We start from the raw sequence: 25,207 nt of genomic DNA, 5'->3' as shown, positions 1-25,207 counted from the left end.
AGGAGATGGGTCAAAAAAGGCCTTGCTGTGGTTTATGTCAAAGAGTGTTTTTCCTATGTTTTCCTCTAAAGGTTTTATAGTGTCTGGTCTTATATTTAAGCGTTTAATCCATTTGGAGTTTATTTTTGTATATGGTGTTAGGTAGTGTTCTAATTTCATTCTTTTACATGTAGCTGTCTAGTTTTCCCAACACCACTTATTGAAGAGGCTGTCTTTCTCCATTGTATGTTCTTGCCTCCTTTGTCATAAATTAGGTGCCCATATGTGCGTGGGTTTATCTCTGGGCATTCTATCCTGTACCATTGATCTATATTTCTGTTTTTGTGCCAGTACCACACTGTAGCTGATTACTGTAGCTTTGTGGTATAGTTTGAAGTTGGGGAGCCTGATTCCTCCAACTCTGTTTTTCTTTCTCAGTATTGCTTTGGCTGTTCGGGGTCTTTTGTGTTTCCATACAAATTGTAAGATTTTGTTCTAATTCTGTGAAGAATGCCATTGGTAGTTTGCTAGGGATTGCACTGAATCCGTGGGTTGCTTTAGGTAGAATAGTCATTTGCACAATATTGATTCTTCCATTCCAAGAACATGGTATATTTCTCCATCTGTTTATGTCATCTTTCATTTTTTTCATCAGTGTTTTATAGTTTTCTGAGTACAAGTCTTTTGAGGCAGGTTTATTCCTAGGTATTTTATTCTTTTTGTTGCAGTGATAAATGGGAGTGTTTCCTTAATTTCTCTTTCTGATTTTTCGTTGTTGGTGTATAAGAATGCCAGAGATTTCTGTGCATTAATTTTGTATCCTGCAACCTTACCAAATTCATTGATTAGTTCTAGTAGTTTTCTGGTGGCATCTTTAGGATTTTCTATGTATAGTATCATGTCATCGGCAAATAGTGACAGTTTTACTTCTTCTTTTCCAATTTGTATCCCTTTTATTTCTTTTTCTTCTCTGATTGCTGTGGCTAGGACTTCCAAAACTGTGTTGAATAAGAGTGGTGAGAGTGGACATCCTTGTCTTGTTCCTGATCCTAGTGGAAATGCTTTCAGTTTTTCACCATTGAGTATGATGCTCACTGTGGGTTTGTCATATATGGCCTTTATTATGTTAAGGTAGGTTCCTGCTATGCCCATTTTCTGGAGAGTTTTTATCATAAATGGGTTTTGAATTTTGTCAAAAGGTTTTTCTGCATCTATTGAGATGATCATATGATTTTTATTCTTCAATTTGTTAATATGGTGTATCACATTGATTGATTTGCATATACTGAAGAATCCTTGCATCCCTGGGATAAATCCCACTTGATCGTGGTGTATGATCCTTTTAATGTGTTGTTGGATTCTGTTTGCTAGTATTTTGTCGAGGATTTTTGCATCTATATTCATCAGTGATATTGGTCTATAATTTTCTTTTTTTGTGGTATCTTTGTCTGGTTTTGGTATCAGTGTGACGGTGGCTTCGTAGAATGAATTTGGGAGTGTTTCTCCCTCTGCAGTTTTTTGGAAGAGTTTGAGAAGAATAGGTGTTAAGCTCTTCTCTAAATGTTTGATAGAATTCGCCTGGGAAGCCATCTGGTCCTGGACTTTCGTTTGTTGTAAGATTTTTAATTACGGTTTTAATTTCATTACTTGTGATAGGTCTGTTTATATTTTCTAATTCTTCCTGGTTCAGTCTTGGAAAATTGTACCTTTCCAAGAATTTGTCCATTTCTTTGTGGTTGTCCATTTTATTGGCATATAGTTGTTTGTAGTAGTCTCTTATAATCCTTTGTATTTCTGTAGTGTCAGTTGTGATTTCTCCTTTTTCATTTCTAATTTTATTGATTTGTATCCTCTCCCTTTTTTTCTTGATGAGTCTGGGTAAGGGTTTATCAATTTTGTTTATCTTCTCAAAGAACCAGCTTTTAGTTTTATTGATCTTTGCTATTAGTTTTATTGATCTTTGCTATTGTTTTCTTTGTTTCTATTTCATTTATTTCCGCTCTGATCTTGATTTCTTTCCTTCTACTGACTTTGGGTTTTCTTTGTTCTTCTTTCTCTAGTTGTTTTAAGTGTAGGGTTAGATTGTTTATTTGAGATTTTTCTTGTTTCTTTTTTTATTTTATTTATTTATTTTTGGCTGTGTTGGGTCTTCGTTTCTCTGTGAGGGCTTTCTCTAGTTGCGGCAAGCAGGGGCCACTCTTCATCGCGGTGCACGGGCCTCTCACTATTGCGGCCTCTCTTGTTGCGGAGCACAGGCTCCAGACGCGCAGGCTCAGTAGTTGTGGGTCACGGGCCTAGTTGCTCTGCGGCATGTGGGATCTTCCCAGACCAGGGCTCGAACCCGTGTCCCCTGCATTGGCAGGCAGATTCTCAACCACTGCGCCACCAGGGAAGCCTGAGATTTTTCTTGTTTCTTGAGGTGAGATTGAATTGCTATAAACTTCCCTCTTAAACCGCTTTTGCTGTGTCCCATAGGTTTTGGGTCATCATGTTTTTGTTGTCATTTGTTTCTATGTATTTTTTTTTATTTCTTCTTTGATTTCTTCAGTAATCTTTTGGTTATTTTGTAGCACACTGTTTAACCTCCATGTATTTGTGTTTTTTACAGTTTTTTTCCTGTAATTGATTTCCAATCTCATAGTGTTGTGGTCAGAAAAGATGCTTGATATGATTTCAATTTTCTTAAAGTTTCTGAGGCTTGATTTGTGACCCAAAATGTGATCTGTCTTGGAGAATGTTGCATGTGCACTTGAGAAGAAAGTGTATTCTTCCACTTTTGGGTGGAATGTCCTATAAATATCTATTAGATCTATCTGGTCTGTTGTGTCATTTAAAGCTTGTGTTTCCTTATTTATTTTCTGTTTGGATGATCTGTCCATTGGTGTAAGTGGGGTGTTACAGTCCCCTACTATTATTGTGTTACTGTCGATTTTTCCTTTCATGGTTGTTAGCGTTTGCCTTATGTATTGCGGTGCTCCTATGTTGGGTGCATAAACATTTATAATTGTTATATCTTCTTCTTGCATTGATCCTTTGATCATTATGTAGTGTCCCTCCCTATCCCTTGTGGCAGTCTTTATTTTAAAGTCTATTTTATTTGATACGAGTATTGCTACTCCAGCTTTCTTTTGATTTCCATTTGCGTGGAATATCTTTTTCCATCCCTTCACTTTCAGTCTGTATGTGTCCCTAGGTCTGAAGTGGGTCTCTGTAGACAGCATATATATGGGTGTTGTTTTTGTATCCTTTCAGCCAGTCTGTGTCTTTTGGTTGGGGCATTTAATCCATTTACATTCAAGGTGATTATTGATATGTATGTTCCTATTACCATTTTCTAATTGTTTTGGGTTTGTTTTTGTGGGTCTTTTTCTTCTCTTTTGTTTCCCGCTTAGAGAAGTTTCTTTAGCATTTGTTGTAAAGCTGATTTGGTGATGCTGAATTCTCTTAGCTTTTGTTTGTCTGAAAAGCTTTTGACTTCTCCATCAAATCTGCATGAGATCCTTGTTGGGTAGAGTAATCTTGGTTGTAGATTTTTCTGTTTCATCACTTTAAGTATATCCTGCCACTCCCTTCTGGCCTGCAGAGTTTCCACTGAAAAATCAGCTGATAACCTTATGGGGATTCCTTTGTATGTTATTTTTTTGTTTTTCCCTTGCTGCTTTTAATATTTTTTCTTTGAATTTAATTTTTGTTAGTTTGATTAATATGTGTCTTGGTGTGGTTTTCCTGTATGGGACTCTCTGTGCTTCCTGGACTTGGGTGACTATTTCCTTTCCCATGTTAAGGAAGTTTTCCACTATAATCTCTTCAAATATCTTCTCAGACCCTTTCTTTTTCTCTTCTTCTTCTGGGACCCTTATAATTGGAATGTTGGTGCGTTTAGTGTTGTCCCAGAGGTCTCTGAGATTGTCTTCAATTCTTCTCATTCTTTTTTTTTTACTTTGCTCCTTGGAAGTTATTTCCACCATTTTGTCTTCCAGCTCACTTATTCGTTTTTCTGCCTCAGTTATTCTGTTATTGATTCCTTCTAGTGTGTTTTTCATTTGTTATTGTGTTGTTCATCTCTGTTTGTTTGTTCTTTAGTTCTTCTAGATCTTTGTTAAACATTTCTTGTATTTTCTCAGTCTGTGCTTCCATTCTATTTCCGAGATTCTGGATCATTTTTACTATCATTACTCTGAATTATTTTTCAGGTAGATTTCCTATTTTGTTTTCATTTATTTGGTCTTGAAGGTTTTTGCCTTGCTCTTTCATCTGTGACATATTTTTTTTGCCGTCTCATTTTTTTTTTTTTTAAATGAGTGGGATTGTGTTCCTGTTTTACTGGTTGTTTGACCTGAGACTTCCAGCACTGGAGTTTGTAGGCTATTGGGTAGGGCTGGGTCTTGGTGCTGAGATGAGGAACTCTGTGAGACCTCACTCCAGTGAATATTCCCTGGGGTTTGAGGTTCTCTGTTAGTCCAGTGGTTCGGACTCGGAGCTCCCACCGCAGGAGCTTTCCCCCGAACCCAAGGTCGCGAATCAAGATCCCACAAGGCAGGTGGGGTGGCAAAAAAAGAGAGAGAGAGAGAGACACTTCCCTAGTGGTGCAGTGGTTAAGAATCCACTTGCCAAAGCAGGGGACATGGGTTTGAGCCCCGGTCTGGGAAGATCCCACATGCCACGGAGCAACAAAGCCCGTGCACCACAGCTACTGAGCCTGCGCTCTAGAGCCCGTGAGCCACAAATAGTGAAACCCGCGGGCCTAGAGCCCATGCTCTGCAACAAGAGAAGCCACCTCAATGAGAAGCCCGCACACCACGACGAAGAGCAGCCCCCGCTCCCGCAGCTAGAGAAAGCCTGCATCCAGCAACAAAGACCCAATGCAGCCAAAAATAAATTTAAAAAAGAGAAAGAGAAAAATAACAAAGTAAAAAATAAAATTAGACTAGGAAACTAACAGATATGTTAGAAAGAATGTGAAAATAAAAATATAGATGAATCAACAACCGGAAGGTACATCAGTACCACAATAGTAAGAAAGAGGAGGAAGGAAAGGAAAAAAAGGCGGGGGGGGGGCCTTAGCTGTGGAGAGTGGGGCTTAAGCAAGGGCGAGGTTTGTGTGGTGGGCGGGGCCAATGCTCAGGACCCACAGGGCTGGAAAAGGTGCTGGGGGCTGTGGGGGATGGGGCTTAGGCTCAAGGAACAGAAGGGGCCCAGGCCTGCCCCCCAGCCCAGTCTCAGAGGGCAGGGGACCTCACCTGGGAGCTAGCAGGCTTCCTGGGCTCAAGAGGGCAGGGCAAACGCCTTCCTCTCCTCTTCTGCTCCTCCAGTCTGGGGTCTGGGAGGGCCCCTCCCACCTGCCTCCACTGATCTCCCCAGCCTCCCTCCTATGCCCCCAAGGACCCATGTGGCCTGGAGGGCAGGGGATCGGCCTGGGAGCTCAGCAGGCTCCCCTGGCCCGAGTGGGTGGGGCAATTGCCCTCCGTTCCTCTCCCTGCTCCTCCTGGATGGCCCCTCCCGCCTGCCACTCCTGATCTCCCCGGCCTCCTTCCTATGCCCCCAGGACCCACGTGGCCTAGGTGGGGCTTTAGATAGGGAAGGAAGCAGATTGGGAGCTCAGTAGGCTCCCCTGCCCGAGTGGGCCAGGTGATCGCCCTCTGCTCCTCTCCTGCTCTTCCCAGAGAGTCCCTCCCACCTGCCTCTCCTGATCTCCCTGGCCTCAGGGGCGCTGATCTTGTCCGACCTCCACTTCTCCTCCCCGCTGGGTCCCCCTAGTCCTACCCGTTCACTTCGGGGTTCCTCCCATCTCCTTGGGGGTCAGAGTCCCCCACCAGCGGCCAGTAGATGCCCTAGTTGTGGGGAGACGCTAACTCCACATCTTCCCACACTGCCATCTTGACTTCTTCCTTGACAATTTTTAACTTCAGGTTCATAATTAGGTTGATTATATCCATTGTCAGAATTTCATATTGGTTTCTGCTTTGTGAAACTTTAAATGTGCCAAAACAAATATGAATCCCTTATAACTCAGCTGTAATTTATTTTATAGAAATATCAGGGAATTCGTTGGCGGTACAGTGGTTAGGACGCAGTGCTTTCACTGCCGGGCTGGGGTTCATCCCCTGGTCGGGGAACTAAGATCCCACAAGCGGGCCCGGCCAAAAAAAAGAAAGAAAGAAAGAAATACCATATAAGTCTGAACTCACAGCTTCTTTCCTATAGTTGAGTTTTCCCACTTGCAGAATAGTGATAGACCTCATTATACTCTGACTTCCTGACTCCAGCCTCCTTTCCTCCCCTACCCCTGCCCCTTTCAAGTGTAGCCCTGGTTATTCAAGTGTAGCCCTGGTTGCGTAATTAAAGTCAATAATGAGTCTAAAGAAAGAATTTTCTTTAAAATTTTGTAATTCTTTTAATTCCTTGTTTTACCTTAGGGTAATCAGGATCTCCTTTGTTACATAGAATTTTAGATCATATTGACTTTATATGTATAAGTACAATAAGGTTACCTTGCTTAGCTTTCCTTTCTAGGTTGTGATATGAGTAGTATAAGCTTTCAGTATTTGAACATTTTGTAGTGCAACAGATAGGATTATATAAATGACAAATATTGCTAATATCTTTATGTAGCATATCATTTCCCTTTTAAAAGATATGTTCTTTGTGAGAAAAGTGCTTTTCCCCCTTTTTATCTAGAAAAAATGTTTTAAGCCAGAGACACATCAGCTATCTATTTGATCACTACGAAGCTATCAAGCTGTCGACATTGTCACACAAATAGCACTTGTAAGGATTTCCTGGAACTTGGCAAAAGTAACTTAAAAAAAACAACAGAAAAAACCCTTCTCCAGAAATTAATAGAATCATGTAATCGCCTTAGAAAGGGCATTTATGTTGTATTAACCATATCTGAAAAGCTACTCATAATGAGCTTTCTCTTGCTATAAGCATTCTCTTAAAACATTTTGAACAGGGCTTCCCTGGTGGCGCAGTGGTTGAGAACTTGCCTGCTAATGCAGGGGACACGGGTTCGAGCCCTGGTCTGGGAAAGATCCCACATGCCGTGGAGCAACTAGGCCCATGAGCCATAACTACTGAGCCTGCGCGTCTGGAGCCTGTGCTCTGCAACAAGAGAGGCCGCGATAGTGAAGAGGCCCGCGCACCGCGATGAAGAGTGGCCCCCACTTGCTGCAACTAGAGAAAGCCCTCGCACAGAAACGAAGACCCAACACTGCCAAAAAAAATAATAATAATAAATAAATAAATAAAAGATTACTATTAAAAAAAAACATTTTGAACAGAACATTATGAATGTATTTAAAACCACTGAACTATATGCTTTAAAATGGGTAAGATGGTAAATTTTATGTTTGTGTATTTTACCACACACAAAAAAAACCACACTGAAGTAATTTATAGTCCAGATGTGAGAGACAAGGTGTAGATAACTTTAGGACAGTATTAGCCATGTTGTGTAGATTTCTCTATGTCATGCTTAAAATTCTTTTATTCTACAACAATAATATTTCTTTGGGATAAAAAGTGTTCTTGATTCCTTCAGACTTATGTCGGACTTTCCCACGGGCGTTAGGCATTTTGTGAGAATAAAATCTTGGGCAGGGAACGGGGCATTGGAAGAATGGGCCAAGGAAGGAAGCAAAGCCTGCTTCTGTGTCCAAACAATAGTGTTTTCTTTATGCAGGACTTCTTTAGAACCTTGAATATTCTTATAAGTATGTGGATTATAAGATTTCCCAAACTTATTTGACCCCTAAATCTATAACCAAACCATGCTATTTTAGTTTAACTTCCTTGTTTTATAGATGTGAAAGTTCTGATCTGGAGAAGTTGAATGACTTGCTTAAAGTTACCTAAGAGCAGAATAATGAGAAAACGTCAAAGGATATATATATATATATATATATATATATATATATTCTAAACATAAATACAAGTTTTCTTTTTGTTGTTGTTTTGTTTTGTTTAATATTTATTTATTTATTTGGCTGCACCGGATCTTAATTGCAGCACGTGGGATCTTTAGTTGTGGCGTGTGAACTCTTAATGCGGCACATGGGATCTATTTCCCTGACCGGGAATAGAACCCAGGCCGCCCCCCCCACCCTGCATTGGGAGCATGGAGTCTTAGCCACTGGACTACCAGGGAAGTCCCATCAAAGGATATTAAGACTTGGAAAAACTGAATTCTGCCTGTTGCCCCTGCTAATATCAGCAAGAACATAAACAGGTTGTAGAATAACCATTATAATCCTTATGGAAACTTATTTTCATTAACATAATTACACATGAAATGGTTAGTTTCCAATATTTATAGAAAGGTTGTCAAATGGTGGTGAATGAAGGTTTAGATGGAAGATAGTGTCTATCACGTTCATTTCTATGTTCTTGGATGTTGGCAGATGAATTGGCCTCCTGGTTAAGCATGTTCTAGGGATGATTTTCCCTTCTCTAGGCAATGATCAGGTTTGCCTGTGTGTATGGATTGAGGAAATAATTTTTTAAAGCCCATACATAATAAAAGGCATTGGTGCATGGTTAAAAAGGGGAAGGGGTACTTGTTATTTAAGTCAAAGAAGTGTTTAGCTTGAAAAACTCATGTGTATACAAGAATGTGTGTATAAATATTTACCAAAACATTGTAATAGTGAAAAATAGGAAACAAATGTCCATCACCTAAAGAAAGGAAACATTATGGTTTAGACACCCACTAGCAAAATGAACAGCAGTAAAAAGGAATAAACTATAAACTAGATCCTCATGGAAAAACATCTTACTATGTTGAGGGAAAAGCAAAGTATAGAAGAATACATGCCATGTAACACGTTTTAAATAAAAGTTTAAAAACATGATAACAAAGCTACGTTGTTTATGGACACATAGAAAAGTATAGAAGTATGCAAGAGAATGGTAAACACTAAATTCAGGGTAATCATTACTTTGGAGAGGAAAACAAAGGGGACTTCTTAAAGATCCAGAGTTGATACAACAATGTTTAGATTGGGCAAAGCTGGGTCATAGGTTTGTGCTGGGTATTTTCTATACTTTTAGTTGACTTGAATTTTTTAAAAAGAGTACAGACTTTAATCTCAAATAAGGTTACCACTTCTGCTTATACTGAGTTCAGGGAAAGATTGGTATTAATACATGTTTCCATCAATTTGTCTGTCTTTAAAATAGAAGGCAACATTATTAAGAGGGAAATAGAAAATATTAGAGTGCCAGATTCTATAATTTGATATTTTCAGAAATTAATTATAATGATTTTCTTTCAAACTCATCTAGGATAACTGAGTTACTACTAATATTTCCTAAGTTTTAAAATTTTGTAATTTTAAATACTCGAGCAGTTAGTTTTTAAATACTAGCTTCAAGTATTATGCTGGACACATAAGTTAACATTTCTGTTGCAACCCTGGTAAGATAGGAGTGCGGCAGGGAGAATGCAGTACTATCGTAATGACAGACTGCTTCCCTTCAGTGTGTCTTGAAAACGTGGAACACACCTTATCTTTCTAAGTCTCACCCCCCCCCCCTTTTTTTTAATTAATTAATTTTTGAATTTTTGGCTGTGTTGGGTCTTCGTTGCTGTGCGCTGGCTTTCTCTAGTTGCAGTGAGCGGGGGCTACTCTTCGTTGCGGTGCGCGGGCTTCTCGTTGTGTCTTCTCTTGTTGTGGAGCATGGGCTCTAGGCGCGCAGGCTTCAGTAGTTGTGGCACGTGTCTCACCCCTTTCTTGATTTCTTCATTTTGTGCTATCATGTTGTCCTTCACCTTCCCTTCACTTTCAGTTCTGCTGGTAGTGAGTTTTCTAGCGTTGTCTTCTGTCTCTGATGCTTAATTTGTCAAACATAAAGGGAGTCAGGATTTAGTGTACATCATAATTTCCTGGGGGACTTGTTAAAATGCACATTGTTAGGCTACACTGCAGAGTTTCTGATTCAGTAGTTCTGGTTGGAGCCTGAGAATTTGCATTTCTAATAAGTTTTCTTGTGATAATGGTGCTGCTGTGCTAGGACCTCATTTTTGAGAACTACTGCTTATCTAGCTGTTCTTTCTTTGCAGTTCATTCATCTTAAAGGAGGTTCAGCTTGATTTCCTGGGCAACATAGTTTCTCAGACATTCTAACTTGTACATTTCTAGTATTTTTAGATTCAGACTAAAACATGATATGGTAGAACATGTACAGTAGAACACCATGTCCTTACTCTAATTACTAATTGCATGTTTTCCTTGGGTTGGATACTTTGTATCTTTTTTAAAAAATAAAATTGGAGATTGGTCTAGATGATCTCTTCTGGTGTTGAATCATAATTTCTGCTTAAATCTTCTCATATCCTGATTATCACCACCAAAGATCCTTGATTTGTACAGCAAAATTTAGAACTATTAAAAATTGACTTTGAAGCCAATTTTCTGTGAAAGTAACTATAACCTCTCATTTTCCCATCTTGTTTCTCTCACCATATGCCATAGGGTAAAGACCAAAATGGTGAAACAAATCTGTATTCCATGCAATCTGTATTTTGCTTCATAATTGTTAAGACTGGGGAAAGAGGTTTTTTAAAAATAGCTAATAATAGCATTAATTTTTACCAACTAATGACCTATTTGAGTACTTAAGGATACAGTGAAAGGAAACTCTACATATCCTTTGCAGGACCCCCTCCCCACAGAGCTAGGAAGTTTCCTTTCTTTCTTTCTTCTTACCCCCCAACCCGCACCCTGCATTCCCTGCAGTGGAAGCGTGGAGTCTTAACCACTGGAGCACCAGGGAAGTCCCAGGAAGTTTCCTTTCTTTTTGCTATAGTGCTATGATACAGAAATATCTGAGGCTCAGAGGCTTTAGCGTTCTGTTTTCTTTAATAGTGGTCCCTTTTAAAGAAGGGGTAATCCTTTGGAAAGTAGGTATTCTTAAGGAGTCATATAAGGCATTATAATCATTCCTGTCTATCTCTTCATTGGATTTCATATTCCTGAGCCAAAAAAGGTAGTAGTAGGAAATGTATTTAAAAGTTTGGCTAGAGAATGGACTTGAGGATACGGGGTGGGGGAAGGGTAAGCTGGGACAAAATGAGACAGTGGCATGGACATACATACACTACCAAACGTAAAATAGATAGCTAGTGGGAAGCAGCCGCATAGCACAGGGAGATCAGCTCGGTGCTTTGTGACCACCTAGAGGGGTGGGAAAGGGAGGGTGGGAAGGAGGGAGATGCAAGAGGGAAGAGATATGGGGACATATGTGTATGTATAACTGATTCACTTTGTTATAAAGCAGAAACTAACACACCATTGTAAAGCAATTATACTCCAATAAAGATGTTAAAAAAAATTAAAAAAAATAATAAATAAAATATAAAAGTTTGGGGGCTTCCCTAGTGGTCCAGTGGTTAAGACTCCACACTTCCACTGCAGGGGGCATGGGTTCATTTGATCTCTGGTCAGGGAACTAATATCCCGCATGCCGTGGGGCACGGCCAAAAAAAAAAAGTTTGTAGTGAATTAAACCTTACTTGAAAATAATTAAATTAATTGGTATAAGGTTTTGGGGCTGTTTGAAGTAAGATAAGAAACACTTGGGAAAGTTGCAGAGAATCAAAATTGTTTATAACCCTTAATCTTTAAAAATAACAGTTCTGCTGTATACCTATAAACAAGGGGAGTGTACACTGTCAAAGAAAAAAATTTTAATTGAGAACTATTTAGTAATATCCAGTTTATTCCCAAAATAAGACCTTTATTTTAATTTTCTTTAGATTTCAAAGAAGGATTATAAAATCTTTTTAGAAATTTAGGATTCTGTCAAAGTTCCCTCCCTGTTTTTTTCTAAATTTAATTATATATACTTTATTTCTCTATTGTTCTTTCTATAGAAAAGTTTTTCAATAAACGGGAAAATTCCTTGGTTTTGGGTTTTGTCTTAGCCCTACTCTCAATCCCAGTAATGTATAATTTGCTATATGATATACAAGACAAATCTGAATACTATTTCTTTTGGAATAAGTCAAGGAAATTAATGTATAGGTATAAAGGCATATGATAAAGCCAGCTGTTAAACAAAAAGTAGCGTGATGTGTTAGGGTATTTCTTTCTGCCCAAGTGATCTGTCTAGATCAGTGCCTTTATTTAATTTCAGGATTCATCTTTGTTTTGTTTTTGGCCACGCCACTCGGCTTGCAGGATCTCAGTTCCTTGGGCCACGGCAGTGAAAGTCTGGAATCCTAATCACTAGGCCACCAGGGAACTCCCTTCAGTTTTCATCTTAATGCAGGCACATCAAATTTTGTAGCTTCTGTGTTTATTCAGTCTAACTGGCTTTTCAGTATTTTGAAATGAGATGGTCACAGCTTTTAATAGCTATTTTATTTTAATCCAAATTTATAGTCAGAACTGGTAAGTTATTTTATTTATTTTTATAGATTTATTTAATTTTTTAATTTTTTGGCTGCATTGGGTCTTCCGTTGCTGTGCGCGGGCTTTCTCTGGTTGCAGCGAGTGGGGGCTACTCTGTTGCAGTGCGAGGGCTTCTCATTGCAGTGCCTTCTCTTGTGGAGGAGCACAGACTCCAGGCACACAGTCTTCAGTAGTTGTGACGCACAGGCTTAGTTGCTCCGCAGCATGTGGGATCTTCCCAGACCAGGGCTCGAACCTGTATCCCCTGCATTGGAAGGTGGATTCTTAACCACTGCGCCACCAGGGAAGCCCCTGGTAATTTATTTTTCAAATAGGCAATAAATACACTTGTTAAAAGGTATAAAAGGAATACATATAGTTCCTATTCTCACCCCCAAAACAGGCTTTCCTTCTGAAGGCAAATACTGTGAACTAATTTCTTATGTATTCTTCAGAGATATTTTATGCATATACAAAGATGAATGGATATATGCGTTTTTAGTAAACAACTTTGATATATATTATATACAATAAAATTTGACAATTTTAAGTATACAGTTTGAGTTTTAATAAATATATACACAGTTTTGTGGTCCCTATGAAAATCATGATATAGAATATTTCCATAACCCCCCAAATTTTCCTCATGTCCCTTTGCAGTTCAGTCCCCTCCAGCTCTCTCTAGCCCCTGAAACTATTGGTCTGCTTTCTGTCACTATAAATTTACCTTTTCTAGAATGCATGTCAATCGAATCATACAGAATATAGTCTTTTTATGTCTGACTGGTTTCACTTAACATTATGCCTTTGAGATTCATCCATATGAGTGCCTTGAACCAAGGAAGTGGTGAATGAGTATGTTAATTGTTTATTAGCTTAAGTTTGGGTTAAGATTTTTTTAATTAATTATATCATACTGGCTCATGAAGTGGACTGATGGATTTTTTTTTTTTTTTAAGTAATAACTAGGATTATTACTTATAACATTATACCAGAACATATAAGATTTTTAGAAATTTCATGTAATGTCTGAAACATTTATATTAACATATTTCCATACATATTTCCATACAAATACAAATATAAGATTTTTAGAAATTTCATGTAATGTCTGAAACATTTATATTAACATATTTCCATACATATTTCCATACAAATACAAATATAAGATTTTTAGAAATTTCATGTAATGTCTGAAACATTTATATTAACATATTTCCATACAAATAACCCAATGAAAGTTTAGTATTAGTTGTTTTGTTTGTTTTTTTATACTGCAGGTTCTTATTAGGCATCAATTTTATACATATCAGTGTATACATGTCAATCCCAATCGCCCAATTCAGCACACCACCATCCCCACCTCACTGCAGTTTTCCCCCCTTGGTGTCCATATGTCCATTCTCTGCATCTGTGTCTCAACTTCTGCCCTGCAAACTGGCTCATCTGTACCATTTTTCTAGGTTCCACATACATGCATTAATATATGATATTTGTTTTTCTCTTTCTGACTTACTTCACTCTGTATGACAGTCTCTAGATCCATCCACTTCTCAACAAATGACTCAATTTCGTTCCTTTTTATGGCTGAGTAATATTCCATTGTATATATGTACCACATCTTCTTTATCCATTCGTCTGTTGATGGGCATTTAGGTTGCTTCCATGACCTGGCTATTGTAAATAGTGCTGCAATGAACATTCGGGTGCATGTGTCTTTTTGAATTACGGTTTGCTCTGGGTATATGCCCAGTAGTGGGATTGCTGGGTCATATGGTAATTCTATTTTTAGTTTTTTAAGGAACCTCCATATTGTTCTCCATAGTGGCTGTATCAATTTACATTCCCACCAACAGTGCAAGAGGGTTCCCTTTTCTCCACACCCTCTCCAGCATTTGTTGTTTGTAGATTTTCTGATGATGCCCATTCTAACAGGAGTGAGGTGATACCTCATTGTAGTTTTGATTTGCATTTCTCTAATAATTAGTGATGTTGAGCATCTTTTCATGTGCTTCGTGACCGTCTGTATGTCTTCTTTGGAGAAATGTCTATTTAGGTCTTCTGCCCATTTTTGGATTGGGGTGTTTGTTTCTTTGATATTGAGCTGAATGAGCTGTTTATATATATTTTGGAGATTAATCCTTTGTCCGTTGATTCATTTGCAAATATTTTCTCCCATTCTGAGGGTTGTCTTTTCGTCTTGTTTATGGTTTCCTTTGCTGTGCAAAAGCTTTGAAGTTTCATTAGGTCCCACTTGTTTATTTTTGTTTTTATTTCCATTACTCTAGGAGGTGGATCAAAAAAGATCTTGCTGTGATTTATGTCAAAGAGTGTTCTTCCTATGTTTTCCTCTAAGAGTTTTATAGTGTCCAGTCTTATATTTAGGTCTCTAATCCATTTTGAGTTTATTTTTGTGTATGGTGTTAGGGAGTATTCTAATTTCATTCTTTTACATGTAGCTGTCCAGTTTTCCCAGCACCACTTATTGAAGAGACTGTCTTTTCTCCATTGTATATCTTTGCCTCCTTTGTCATAGATTAGTTGACCATAGGTGCGTGGGTTAATCTCTGGGCTTTCTATCTTGTTCCATTGATCTGTGTTTCTGTTTTTGTGCCAGTACCATATTGTCTTGATTACTGTAGCTTTGTAGTATAGTCTGAAGTCAGGGAGTCTGATTCCTCCAGCTCCATTTTTTTGCCTCAAGACTGCTTTGGCTATTCGGGGTCTTTTGTGTCTCCATACAAATTTTAAGATGATTTGTTCTAGCTCCGTAAAAAATGCCATTGGTAATTTGATAGGGATTGCATTGAATCTGTAGATTGCTTTGGGTAGTATACTCATTTTCACAATGTTGATTCTTCCAATCCAAGAACATGGTATATCTCTCCATCTGTTGGTATCATCTTTAATTTCTTTCATCAGTGTCTTATAGTTTTCTGCATACAGGTCTTTTGTCTCCCTAGGTAGGTTTATTCCTAGGTATTTTATTCTTTTTGTTGCAGTGGTAAATGGGAGTGTTTCCATAATTTCTCTTTCAGATTTTTCATCATTAGTGTATAGGAATGCAAGAGATTTCTGTGCATTAATTTTGTATCCTGCAACTTTACCATATTCATTAATTAGCTCTAGCAGTTTTCTGGTGGCAGTTTTAGGATTCTCTATGTATAGTATCATGTCATCCGCAAACAGTGACAGTTTTACTTCCTCTTTTCCAATTTGTATTCCTTTTATTTCTTTTTCTTCTCTGATTGCCGTGGCTAGGACTTCCAGAACTATGTTGAATAATAGTGGTGAGAGTGGACATCCTTGTCTCGTTCCTGATCTTAGAGGAAATGCTTTCAGTTTTTCACCATTGAGAATGATGTTTGCTGTGGGTTTGTCATATATGGCCTTTATTATGTTGAGGTAGGTTCCCTCTATGCCCACTTTCTGGAGAGTTTTTATCAGAAATGGGTGTTGAATTTTGTCAAAAGCTTTTTCTGCATCTATTGAGATGATCATATGGTTTTTATTCTTCAATTTGTTAATATGGTGTATCACATTGATTGATTTGCGTATATTGAAGAATCCTTGCATCCCTGGGATAAATCCCACTTGATCGTGGTGTATGATCCTTTTAATGTGTTGTTGGATTCTGTTTGCTAGTATTTTGTTGAGGATTTTTGCATCTATATTCATCAGTGATATTGGTCTGTAATTTTCTTTTTTTGTAGTGTCTTTGTCTGGTTTTGGTATCAGGGTGATGGTGGCCTCATAGAATGAGTTTGGGAGTGTTCCTTCCTCTGCAATTTTTTGGAAGAGTTTGAGAAGGATGGGTGTTAGCTCTTCTCTAAATGTTTGATAGAATTCACCTGTGAAGCCATCTGGTCCTGGACTTTGTTTGTTGGAAGATTTTTAATCACAGTTTCAATTTCATTACTTGTGATTGGTCTGTTCATATTTTCTGTTTCTTCCTGATTCAGTCTTGGAAGGTTATACCTTTCTAAGAATTTGTCTATTTCTTCCAGGTTGTCCATTTTATTGGCATAGAATTGGTTGTAGTAGTCTCTTAGGATGCTTTGTATTTCTGTGGTGTCTGTTGTAACTTCTCCTTTTTCATTTCTAATTTTATTGATTTGAGTCCTCTCCCTCTTTTTCTTGATGAGTTTGGCTAATGGTTTATCAATTTTGTTTATCTTCTCAAAGAACCAACTTTTAGTTTTATTGATCTTTGCTATTGTTTTCTTTGTTTCTATTTCATTTATTTCTGCTCTGATCTTTATGATTTCTTTCCTTCTGCTAACTTTGGGTTTTGTTTGTTCTTCTTTCTCTAGTTTCTTTAGGTGTAAGGTTAGATTGTTTACTTGAGATTTTTCTTGTTTCTTTAGGTAGGCTTGTATAGCTATAAACTTCCCTCTTAGAACCGCTTTTGCTGCATCCCATAGGTTTTGGGTCGTCGTGTTTTCATTGTCATTTGTCTCTAGGTATTTTTTTATTTCCTCTTTGATTTCTTCAGTGATCTCTTGGTTATTTAGTAACGTATTGTTTAGCCTCCATGTGTTTGTCTTTTTTACGTTTTTTTCCCTGTAATTCATTTCTAATCTCATAGCGTTGTGGTCAGAAAAGATGCTTGGTATGATTTCAATTTTCTTAAATTTACTGAGGCTTGATTTGTGACCCAAGATGTGATCTATCCTGGAGAATGTTCCGTGCGCACTTGAGAAGAACGTGTAATCTGCTGTTTTTGGATGGAATGTCCTATATATATCAATTAAATCTATCTGGTCTATTGTGTCATTTAAAGCTTCTGTTTCCTTATTTATTTTCATTTTGGATGATCTGTCCATTGGTGTAAGTGAAGTGTTAAAGTCCCCCACTATTATTGTGTTACTGTCGATTTCCTCTTTTATAGCTGTTAGCAGTTGCCTTATGTATTGAGGTGCTCCTATGTTGGGTGCATATATATTTATAATTGTTATATCTTCTTCTTGGATTGATCCCTGGATCATTATGTAGTGTCCTTCCTTGTCTCTTGTAACATTCTTTATTTTAAAGTCTATTTTATCTGATATGAGTATAGCTACTCCAGCTTTCTTTTGATTTCCATTTGCATGGAATATCTTTTTCCATCCCCTAACTTTCAGTCTGTATGTGTCCCTAGGTCTAAAGTGGGTCTCTTGCAGACAGCATATATATGAGTCTTGTTTTTGTATCCATTCAGCCAGTCTATGTCTTTTGGTTGGGGCGTTTAATCCATTCACGTTTAAGGTAATTATCGATATGTATGTTCCTATGACCATTTTCTTAATTGTTTTGGGTTTGTTTTTGTAAGTCCTTTTCTTCTCTTGTGTTTCCCACTTAGAGAAGTTCCTTTAGCATTTGTTGTAGAGCTGGTTTGGTGGTGCTGAGTTCTCTTAGCTTTTGCTTGTCTGTAAAGCTTTTGATTTTTCCATCAAATCTAAATGAGATCCTTGCCGGGTAGAGTAATCTTGGTTGTAGTTTCTTCCCTTTCATCACTTTAAGTATATCATGTCACTCCCTTCTGGCTTGCAGAGTTTCTGCTGAGAAATCAGCTGTTAACCTTATGGGAGTTCCCTTGTATGTTATTTGTCGTTTTTCCCTTGCTGCTTTCAATAATTTTTCTTTGTCTTTAATTTTTGCCACTTTGATTACTATGTGTCTCGGCGTGTTTCTCCTTGGGTCTATTCTGTATGGGACTCTCTGCGCTTCCTGGACTTGGGTGGCTATTTCCTTTCCCATGTTAGGGAAGTTTTCGACTATAATCTCTTCAAATATTTTCTCTGGTCCTTTCTCTCTCTCTTCTCCTTCTGGGACCCCTATAATGCGAATGTTGTTGCGTTTAATGTTGTCCCAGAGGTCTCTTAGGCTGTCTTCATTTCTTTTCATTCTTTTTTCTTTAGTCTGTTCCGCAGCAGTGAATTCCACCATTCTGTCTTCCAGGTCACTTATCCGTTCTTCTGCCTCAGTTATTCTGCTATTGATTCCTTCTAGTGTAGTTTTCATTTCAGTTATTGTATTGTTCATCTCTGTTTGTTTGTTATTTAATTCTTCTAGGTCTTTGTTAATCATTTCTTGCATCTTCTCAATCTTTGCCTCCATTCTTATTCCGAGGTCCTGGATCATCTTCACTATCATTATTCTGAATTCTTTCTCTGGAAGGTTGCCTATCTCCACTTCATTTAGTTGTTTTTCTGGGGGTTTTTCTTGTTCCTTCATCTGGTACATAGCCCTCTGCCTTTTCATCTTCTCTATCTTTCTGTCCTGATGGATTTTTAATGGCTTAAATTTTTTTCCTTTCAGTTTTGTTGAGATGTAATTGACATACTATATAAGTTTAAGATGTTCAGCATAATGATTTGACTTACATATATCATGAAATGATCACCATGGTAAGTTTAGTGAATATCCATCATCTCACAGATACAAAATAAAAGGTAAAGAAAAAACTTTTTTTCCTTGTAATGAGAACTCTTAGGATTTATTCTCTTAAGAACTTTCATGTATAACATACAGCAGTGTTGGGAGTTCCCTGGTGGTCCAGTGGTAAAGAATCTGCCTTCCAATGCAGGGGATGCTGGTTCGATCCCTGGTTGGGGAACTAAGATCCCACATGCCGAGGGACAACTAAGCCTGTGTGCTGCAACTGCTGAGCCCACATGTTCTGGAACCCACGTGCCACAACTAGAGAGAGAAAAAACCTGCATGTTACAACTAGAGAGAAGCCCACGCACCACAACAAAGAGCCCGAGCGCTGCAACTAAGACCCGACGCAGCCAAAAATATAAATAAGATAAATAAAATATTTTTTTAAAATACAGCAGTGTTAATTATATTTATCATGATGTACATTTACATACCTAGTACTTATTTATCTTATAACTGGAAATTTGTACCTTTTGACTAACTCGCCACCTCCCCTCACCTCTGATAAACAAATCTTACCTCTTTTTCTATGAGTTTGTTTGTTTGTTTTTGAAGTATAGTTGACCCACAACACTATGTTAGTTTCTGGTGCACAACATAGTGATTTGATATTTCTGTACATTACAAAGTGATCACCATCTGATGAATCTTATATTCAGCTTAGATAAATGTTAGTCAGAAGTAGATTAACTTTTTATTTCAAATCAAGCAAGCATTCTTAGTAACAGTGACTTTTATTACAAACATTTGGGAATAGGAACTGTACAGTAGGTTGTTTTTTGTTTGTTTGTTTTCCTCCTTGAGATGGGCAAGGAATCTCTGTTGTAGAGAAATACAAAATCACCAAATTGAGATACGAAAGAAAGTAAATATTGTTAAATCTTTATTTCAACCCCAGCCCTTTAAAAAACGAAACAGAACTTTATTTCTATACTTTATGCTTTGTCCTCCGAGCTTACAGGTAGGATAAAACAGGATAACTGATGTACCCAAATGGCTGGCTGAATAAGTTAACTCAGAAGAAGGGACTTACAGAAATATCTATGTGTTGCAAGTTAAAAAGTTTACTTATGTAACTCATTAATAAGATTTGAGATCGTTTTTATTGTACTTTTAATAGATTTTACTGTTTTTACTGTTCTAGTTTTAACATATAATTAAAACTAGTCCTCCCTCAGAGCTTGTTTTTATCTCAAATACCAAGTCAAGGGGAAAGGGAATATAGTATGATTTCCTGCTTTGTGGTTTTTCAGGCATCCCCACCCAGTAACAAATCTCAAGTTTGTGGGTTCTTATGTTAAAATAGCTAAGAAGCTGGCATCTGGTTGTGGAGCATTACTACAAGTAGTTCCATCTCTGAATACAAAACTTTATGATGGATTATATTCAGCCAGCCTTTGTAATATATCCTTTTTTAAGTTTTTCTACTATCTTTGAAACCTTGGTAGTGGATATGAGCTGAAAAAATATCAGCATCTTGTCAGATGGTTACGTGTAATTTGGAACATTTATGACTTAAAGAGTTTGTCTCAAGTATAACCTAATGGTTTTGAGGTACAAAAACCAGCCTATGGGGACTTCCCCTGGTGGCGCAGTGGGTAAGACTCCGCCTGCCAATGCAGGGGACACGGGTTCCATCCCTGGTCCGGGAAGATCCCACATGCTGTGGAGCAACTAAGCTTGTGCGCCACAAGTACTGAGCCTGTGCTCCAGAGCCTGCGTGCCACAACTATTGAAGCCTGCATGCCTAGAGCCCATGCTCTGCAGCAAGAGAAGCCACTGCAGTGAGAAGCCCACGCACTGCAACGAAGAGTAGCCCCCACTCGCCGCAACTAGAGAAAGCCCGCGCACAGCAACAAAGACCCACCGCAGCCAAAAAAATAAAATCTTTTAAAAAAAAAAAAAGCCGTTGATCTTTTTTGAAAACTAATAAGTTTTTACTTAAAAACAGTTTTTGTGGTTCTTTAGTACGATACATGTTTACCTTCCTTATATTTAATACCTACTAAACTCCAAACAAAGCAAAAATGATTATTTTATAAACATATATTTGCATTCAAGAATCCCAAATAATGAAATCCCAAAGATTTCATTAATCTACCCTTCTCTGACTTTAGAAGGAGTGCTCCTAAAAGAGCTTTACTGGTGGGACAGAGAATGTTGGTAACAGTGACAATTTTATTAATGGATAAAAGTTATATTTATGTTGAATACATTTCTTTTTTCTCTCCTTCTTAAGGAATTGAATGACCTGGCACGGGACCCCCCAGCACAGTGTTCAGCAGGTCCCGTTGGAGATGATAGTAAGTATGTAAAAGGAATGATAGAGTGAAACATAAAACAGCATAACAATCTGCCTCTGGGGAACTCTGGGACTGATAAATATACATCTCTTAAGGTTATTTTGTGTGAAGAGATAATTATGCAGTAGGGAAGAGGCAGTATTTACCTTTACTTGCCCATGAAAGGTGCAGTTTTATGTGTATCCCACCATCTTCTGTACTGTTTATTACATTTTGAACCTCTTCTGCCAGACATTGTCTGTGTAGTTGTCCTGGCTTCTCCTTATCTGTCCTTTGTCCCTTCTGGGTATTTACTTGAGTCAAAATATTTGAGCTTTTACCTATAGCAAGCTACTGTTCTTTCAGTAAGATAATACTAAAGATGATGGGGGGGTAATGTGTGTGTATATGTATATGTGTATGTATGTATGTGGGTCTGTGTCTGTCTTTCTATTGACTCATACTCATGAAGACAGCTACAATTTATTTTTAATGTCCAGTTTATCTCCTTAATCCTGTCTAAAATAATCTATACTTATCATCCATGTTGGATAATAATTTTGCTTTTGTTCCACTTGGTCTCAACACAGCTTTTTCCCCTTATACCATCTTTCATCCTTTTTAAAATGGAGGATATTTGAAGAGGCTGTGCCTTGTAACACAAAACTAATTCACACACAAAAAATGCAACATTTAGCAAATAGGGGTAAAAATGGAATATACTTGGAGTATACTTGGAAACATTTGTGTAAGAGAAGTATATAGATAAAGACAAAAAAATAAATGAGGTTATATTAGCTTGTGTGTAAATTAATTTTTTCCTTGTTTTTCTTAGATTGCTGTTTTGGTCTCCTAAATTCTTAAGAACCAAAGCAAAGCCCTTGTACAAGGACTGCTTTATAGATAAAACAGATGTTATAAATTATAAGACTAAGTACTTGTGATGAAAAATCCCATTTATGGTATGTTTAGACCTGTCCAGTATGAGTAACTATAGTATTTGATACCAAACAGGACAGGACAAGTACTTAAACACACATTATCTCATTTACGCCTCACAATTCTTTTAGGTCATTGGGATAGAAATTGTAAACTATTTTAGAGAAGAATCTGGTGAGAGGCTTGTGGAGGTTCCGGAAGTGGACTCATTCTCAGGTTTTCTGATTCTACTTTTGTCACTCCACGGTTATCATATCATCTGCATCAGTGTGGTCATTCAATTGAAAGAGTGTTTTTATTTCAGGTAAATTCCTCAAAGTTGAGAGTGGCTGATTTTTAATTAAAAGCATTAGAAGTCTGGGGATTAGATTTCATTTTTGAAGTTCTGTGGTGTGCTAAAGTAATTTGCCTTTGCTTCTACCATAGTTAGTACTATTACATTCCTTTCTCAGATTGAAAAAAATGGTTACCCTGGAGAGTTAAACTCCCCCAAAGCATAAGCAATAAAAGAAAAAGATAAATTAGACTTCATCAAAATTTAAAAATTAGGTGCAACAAATGATACTATTAAGAAAGTGAAAAGACACACAGAATGGGAGAAAAATTTTGTAGGTCATATATATCTAATAAGGCATATTTATCCAAAATATTAAAAAAAAGTCTTTATATCTCAGCAATATAAAGATAGATAACCCAATTTGAAAATGAACAGAGGATCTGAATAGCTGTTTCTCCAAATAAGATATACAAATGGCCAATAAACACATGGAAAGATGTTCAGCATCATTAATCATCAGGGAAATACATGTCAGAACCATAATGAGATGTCACTTTACACCCACTAGGATGGCTAGAATCAAAAAGTCAAATAATAACAAATGTTGATGAGGATGTGGAGAAATTTGAACCTTCATACATTGCTGGTAGAATGCAAAATGGTATAGCCAGCTTGGAAGACAGCCTGTCAGTTCCTCAAAAAGTTAAACATAGAGTTACCATATAACCCAGTGAGTTCATTCCTAGGTATGTGTCCAAGAGAAATGAAAACGTATTTCTGTACAAAAACTCATACATGATTGTTCATAGAAGCTTTATTTATAATAGCCAAAAAGTGAAAACAACCCAAATGTCCACCAGCTGATGAAGGGGTAAATAAAATGTGGTGTATCCATACAATGGAATATTATTTGACGATTAACAGGAAAGAAATGATATATACTACAACATGGATGAGCATTACAAACATTATGCTGGGGCTTCCCTGGTGGCGCAGTGGTTGAGAATCTGCCTGCCAATGCAGGGGACACGGATTCGAGCCCTGGTCTGGGAAGATCCCACATGCCGCGGAGCAACTAGGCCTGTGAGCCACAACTACTGAGCCTGCACGTCTGGAGCTTGTGCTCCGCAAGAAGAGAGCCTGCCACAGTGAGAGGCCCGCGCACTGTGATGAAGAGTGGCCCCCGCTCGCCGCAACTAGAGAAAGCCCTTGCAAAGAAACAAAGACCCAACACAGCCAAAAAAATAAATAAAATAAATAAATAAACATTAAAAAAAAACCCATTATGCTGAAAAGACCTATACTCTGAAAACTATAAGTTGCTTGTGAAAGAAATTGAAGACGACATAGACAGATATTGTTAAAATGGCCATACTGCCCAAGGCAATCTACAGATTCAGTGCTATCCCTATCAAATTACCAATGGCATTTTTCACAGAACTAGAACAAAAAATTTTAAAATTTGTATGGAAACACAGAAGACCTCGAATAGCCAAAACAATCTTGAGAAAGAAGACTGGAGCTAGAGGAATCATGCTTCCTGACTTCAGAATGTACTACAAAGCTACAGTAATCAAAGGGGTATGGTGCGGAAAACAAGCTTATAGATCAGTGGAACAGGATAGAAAGCCCAGAAATAAACCTACGCACTTATGGTCAATTAATCTACAACAAAAGAATCAAGAATATTCAGTGGAGAAGAAGATAGTCTCTTCAGTAAGTGGTCCTGGGGAAACTGGACAGCTACATGTAAAAGAATGAAATCAGAACATCTTCTCACACCATATACAAAAATAAACTCAAAATAAACACCTAAGTGTAAGACCAGATACTCTAAAACTCCTAGAGGAAAACATAAGGAGAATACTTTTTGACATAAATTGCAGCAGTATTTTTTTGGCTCCATCTCCTAGAGTAATGGAAATAAAAACAATAAACAAATGGGACATAATTAAACTTAAAAGCGTTTGCACAGCAAAGGAAACTGTAAACAAAAAAAGACAACCTATGGAATAGGAGAAAATATTTGCAAACAATGCAACCAACAAGGAATTAATTTCCAAAATATACAAACAGCTCATACAGCTTAATAAAAGCTTTTTGATAAAAAACAAACAACCCAATCAAATAATGGGCAGAAGACCTTAAATAGACATTTCTCCAAAGAAGACATACAGGTGGCCAATAGGCACATGAAAAGATGCTCAATATTGCTAGTTATTAGAGAAAAGCAGATCAGAACTACAATGAGGTATCACCTCACACTAGTCAGAATGGCCATCGTCAAAAAATCTACAAACAGTAAACGCTGGAGGTGTAGAGAAAAGGGAACCGTCCTACACTGTTGGTGGGAATGTAATTGGTGCAGCCACTATGGAGAACAGTATGGAGGTTCCTTAAAAAACTAAAAGTAGAGTTACCATATGATCCAGCAATCCCACTCCTGGGCATTTATCTGGAGAGAACTAATTGGAAAAGATACATGCACCCCAGTGTTCATAGTAGCACTGTTTACAATAGCCAAGACATGGAAACAAATGTGCTCCAGAGGGAGACCTAAGTCAATGATTCCAGTAGGTATTCTTATATTTAACCAGTGTGGCAGAATACTCAATTAAGATTTAAATAGTAGGTCTTCAAATGCTTTTGTTAATTAAATTAATGTGTTTTTATTTTGTTTTTCTCTGCCTTTTGTTGGTATTGTAGATTCTAGATCATTTTAACAAGAGACATAATTATCGTTGATCTCAGTTGCTACATTAGCAATTTCCTTATTCCTTTCCCCTCTCACTCTTAAAGACAGCCTTGTGTATGTGCTTTTGCTCATTTTTCTGGTGACAGTATTTGACCCTTTATTTTATAAAGACGAAAACAAGTTAATAAAGGTTAGCATTTGAGTGTTAATGGGTTTT

The 25,207-nt window shown here is 37.6% G+C and overlaps 1 protein-coding gene across 2 annotated transcripts in view; it reads left to right on the top strand.

Moving 5' to 3' along the window:
- The window catches only part of UBE2D2 (ubiquitin conjugating enzyme E2 D2), a 63,797-nt gene that overhangs the window by 25,467 nt on the left and 13,123 nt on the right, over window positions 1-25,207 (top strand). For both annotated transcript variants that reach the window (XM_082454326.1, XM_082454327.1), the window contains exon 2: window positions 21,037-21,100. In XM_082454326.1, the coding sequence (XP_082310452.1) occupies window positions 21,037-21,100 (64 nt within the window). The remainder of the gene's footprint in view (window positions 1-21,036; window positions 21,101-25,207) is intronic.

The sequence above is a fragment of the Balaenoptera physalus genome (assembly GCF_965194825.1).
Source record: "Balaenoptera physalus genome assembly, chromosome: 3".
NCBI lineage: Eukaryota > Metazoa > Chordata > Mammalia > Artiodactyla > Balaenopteridae > Balaenoptera > Balaenoptera physalus.
This window is presented reverse-complemented; position numbering and strand designations above follow the sequence as displayed.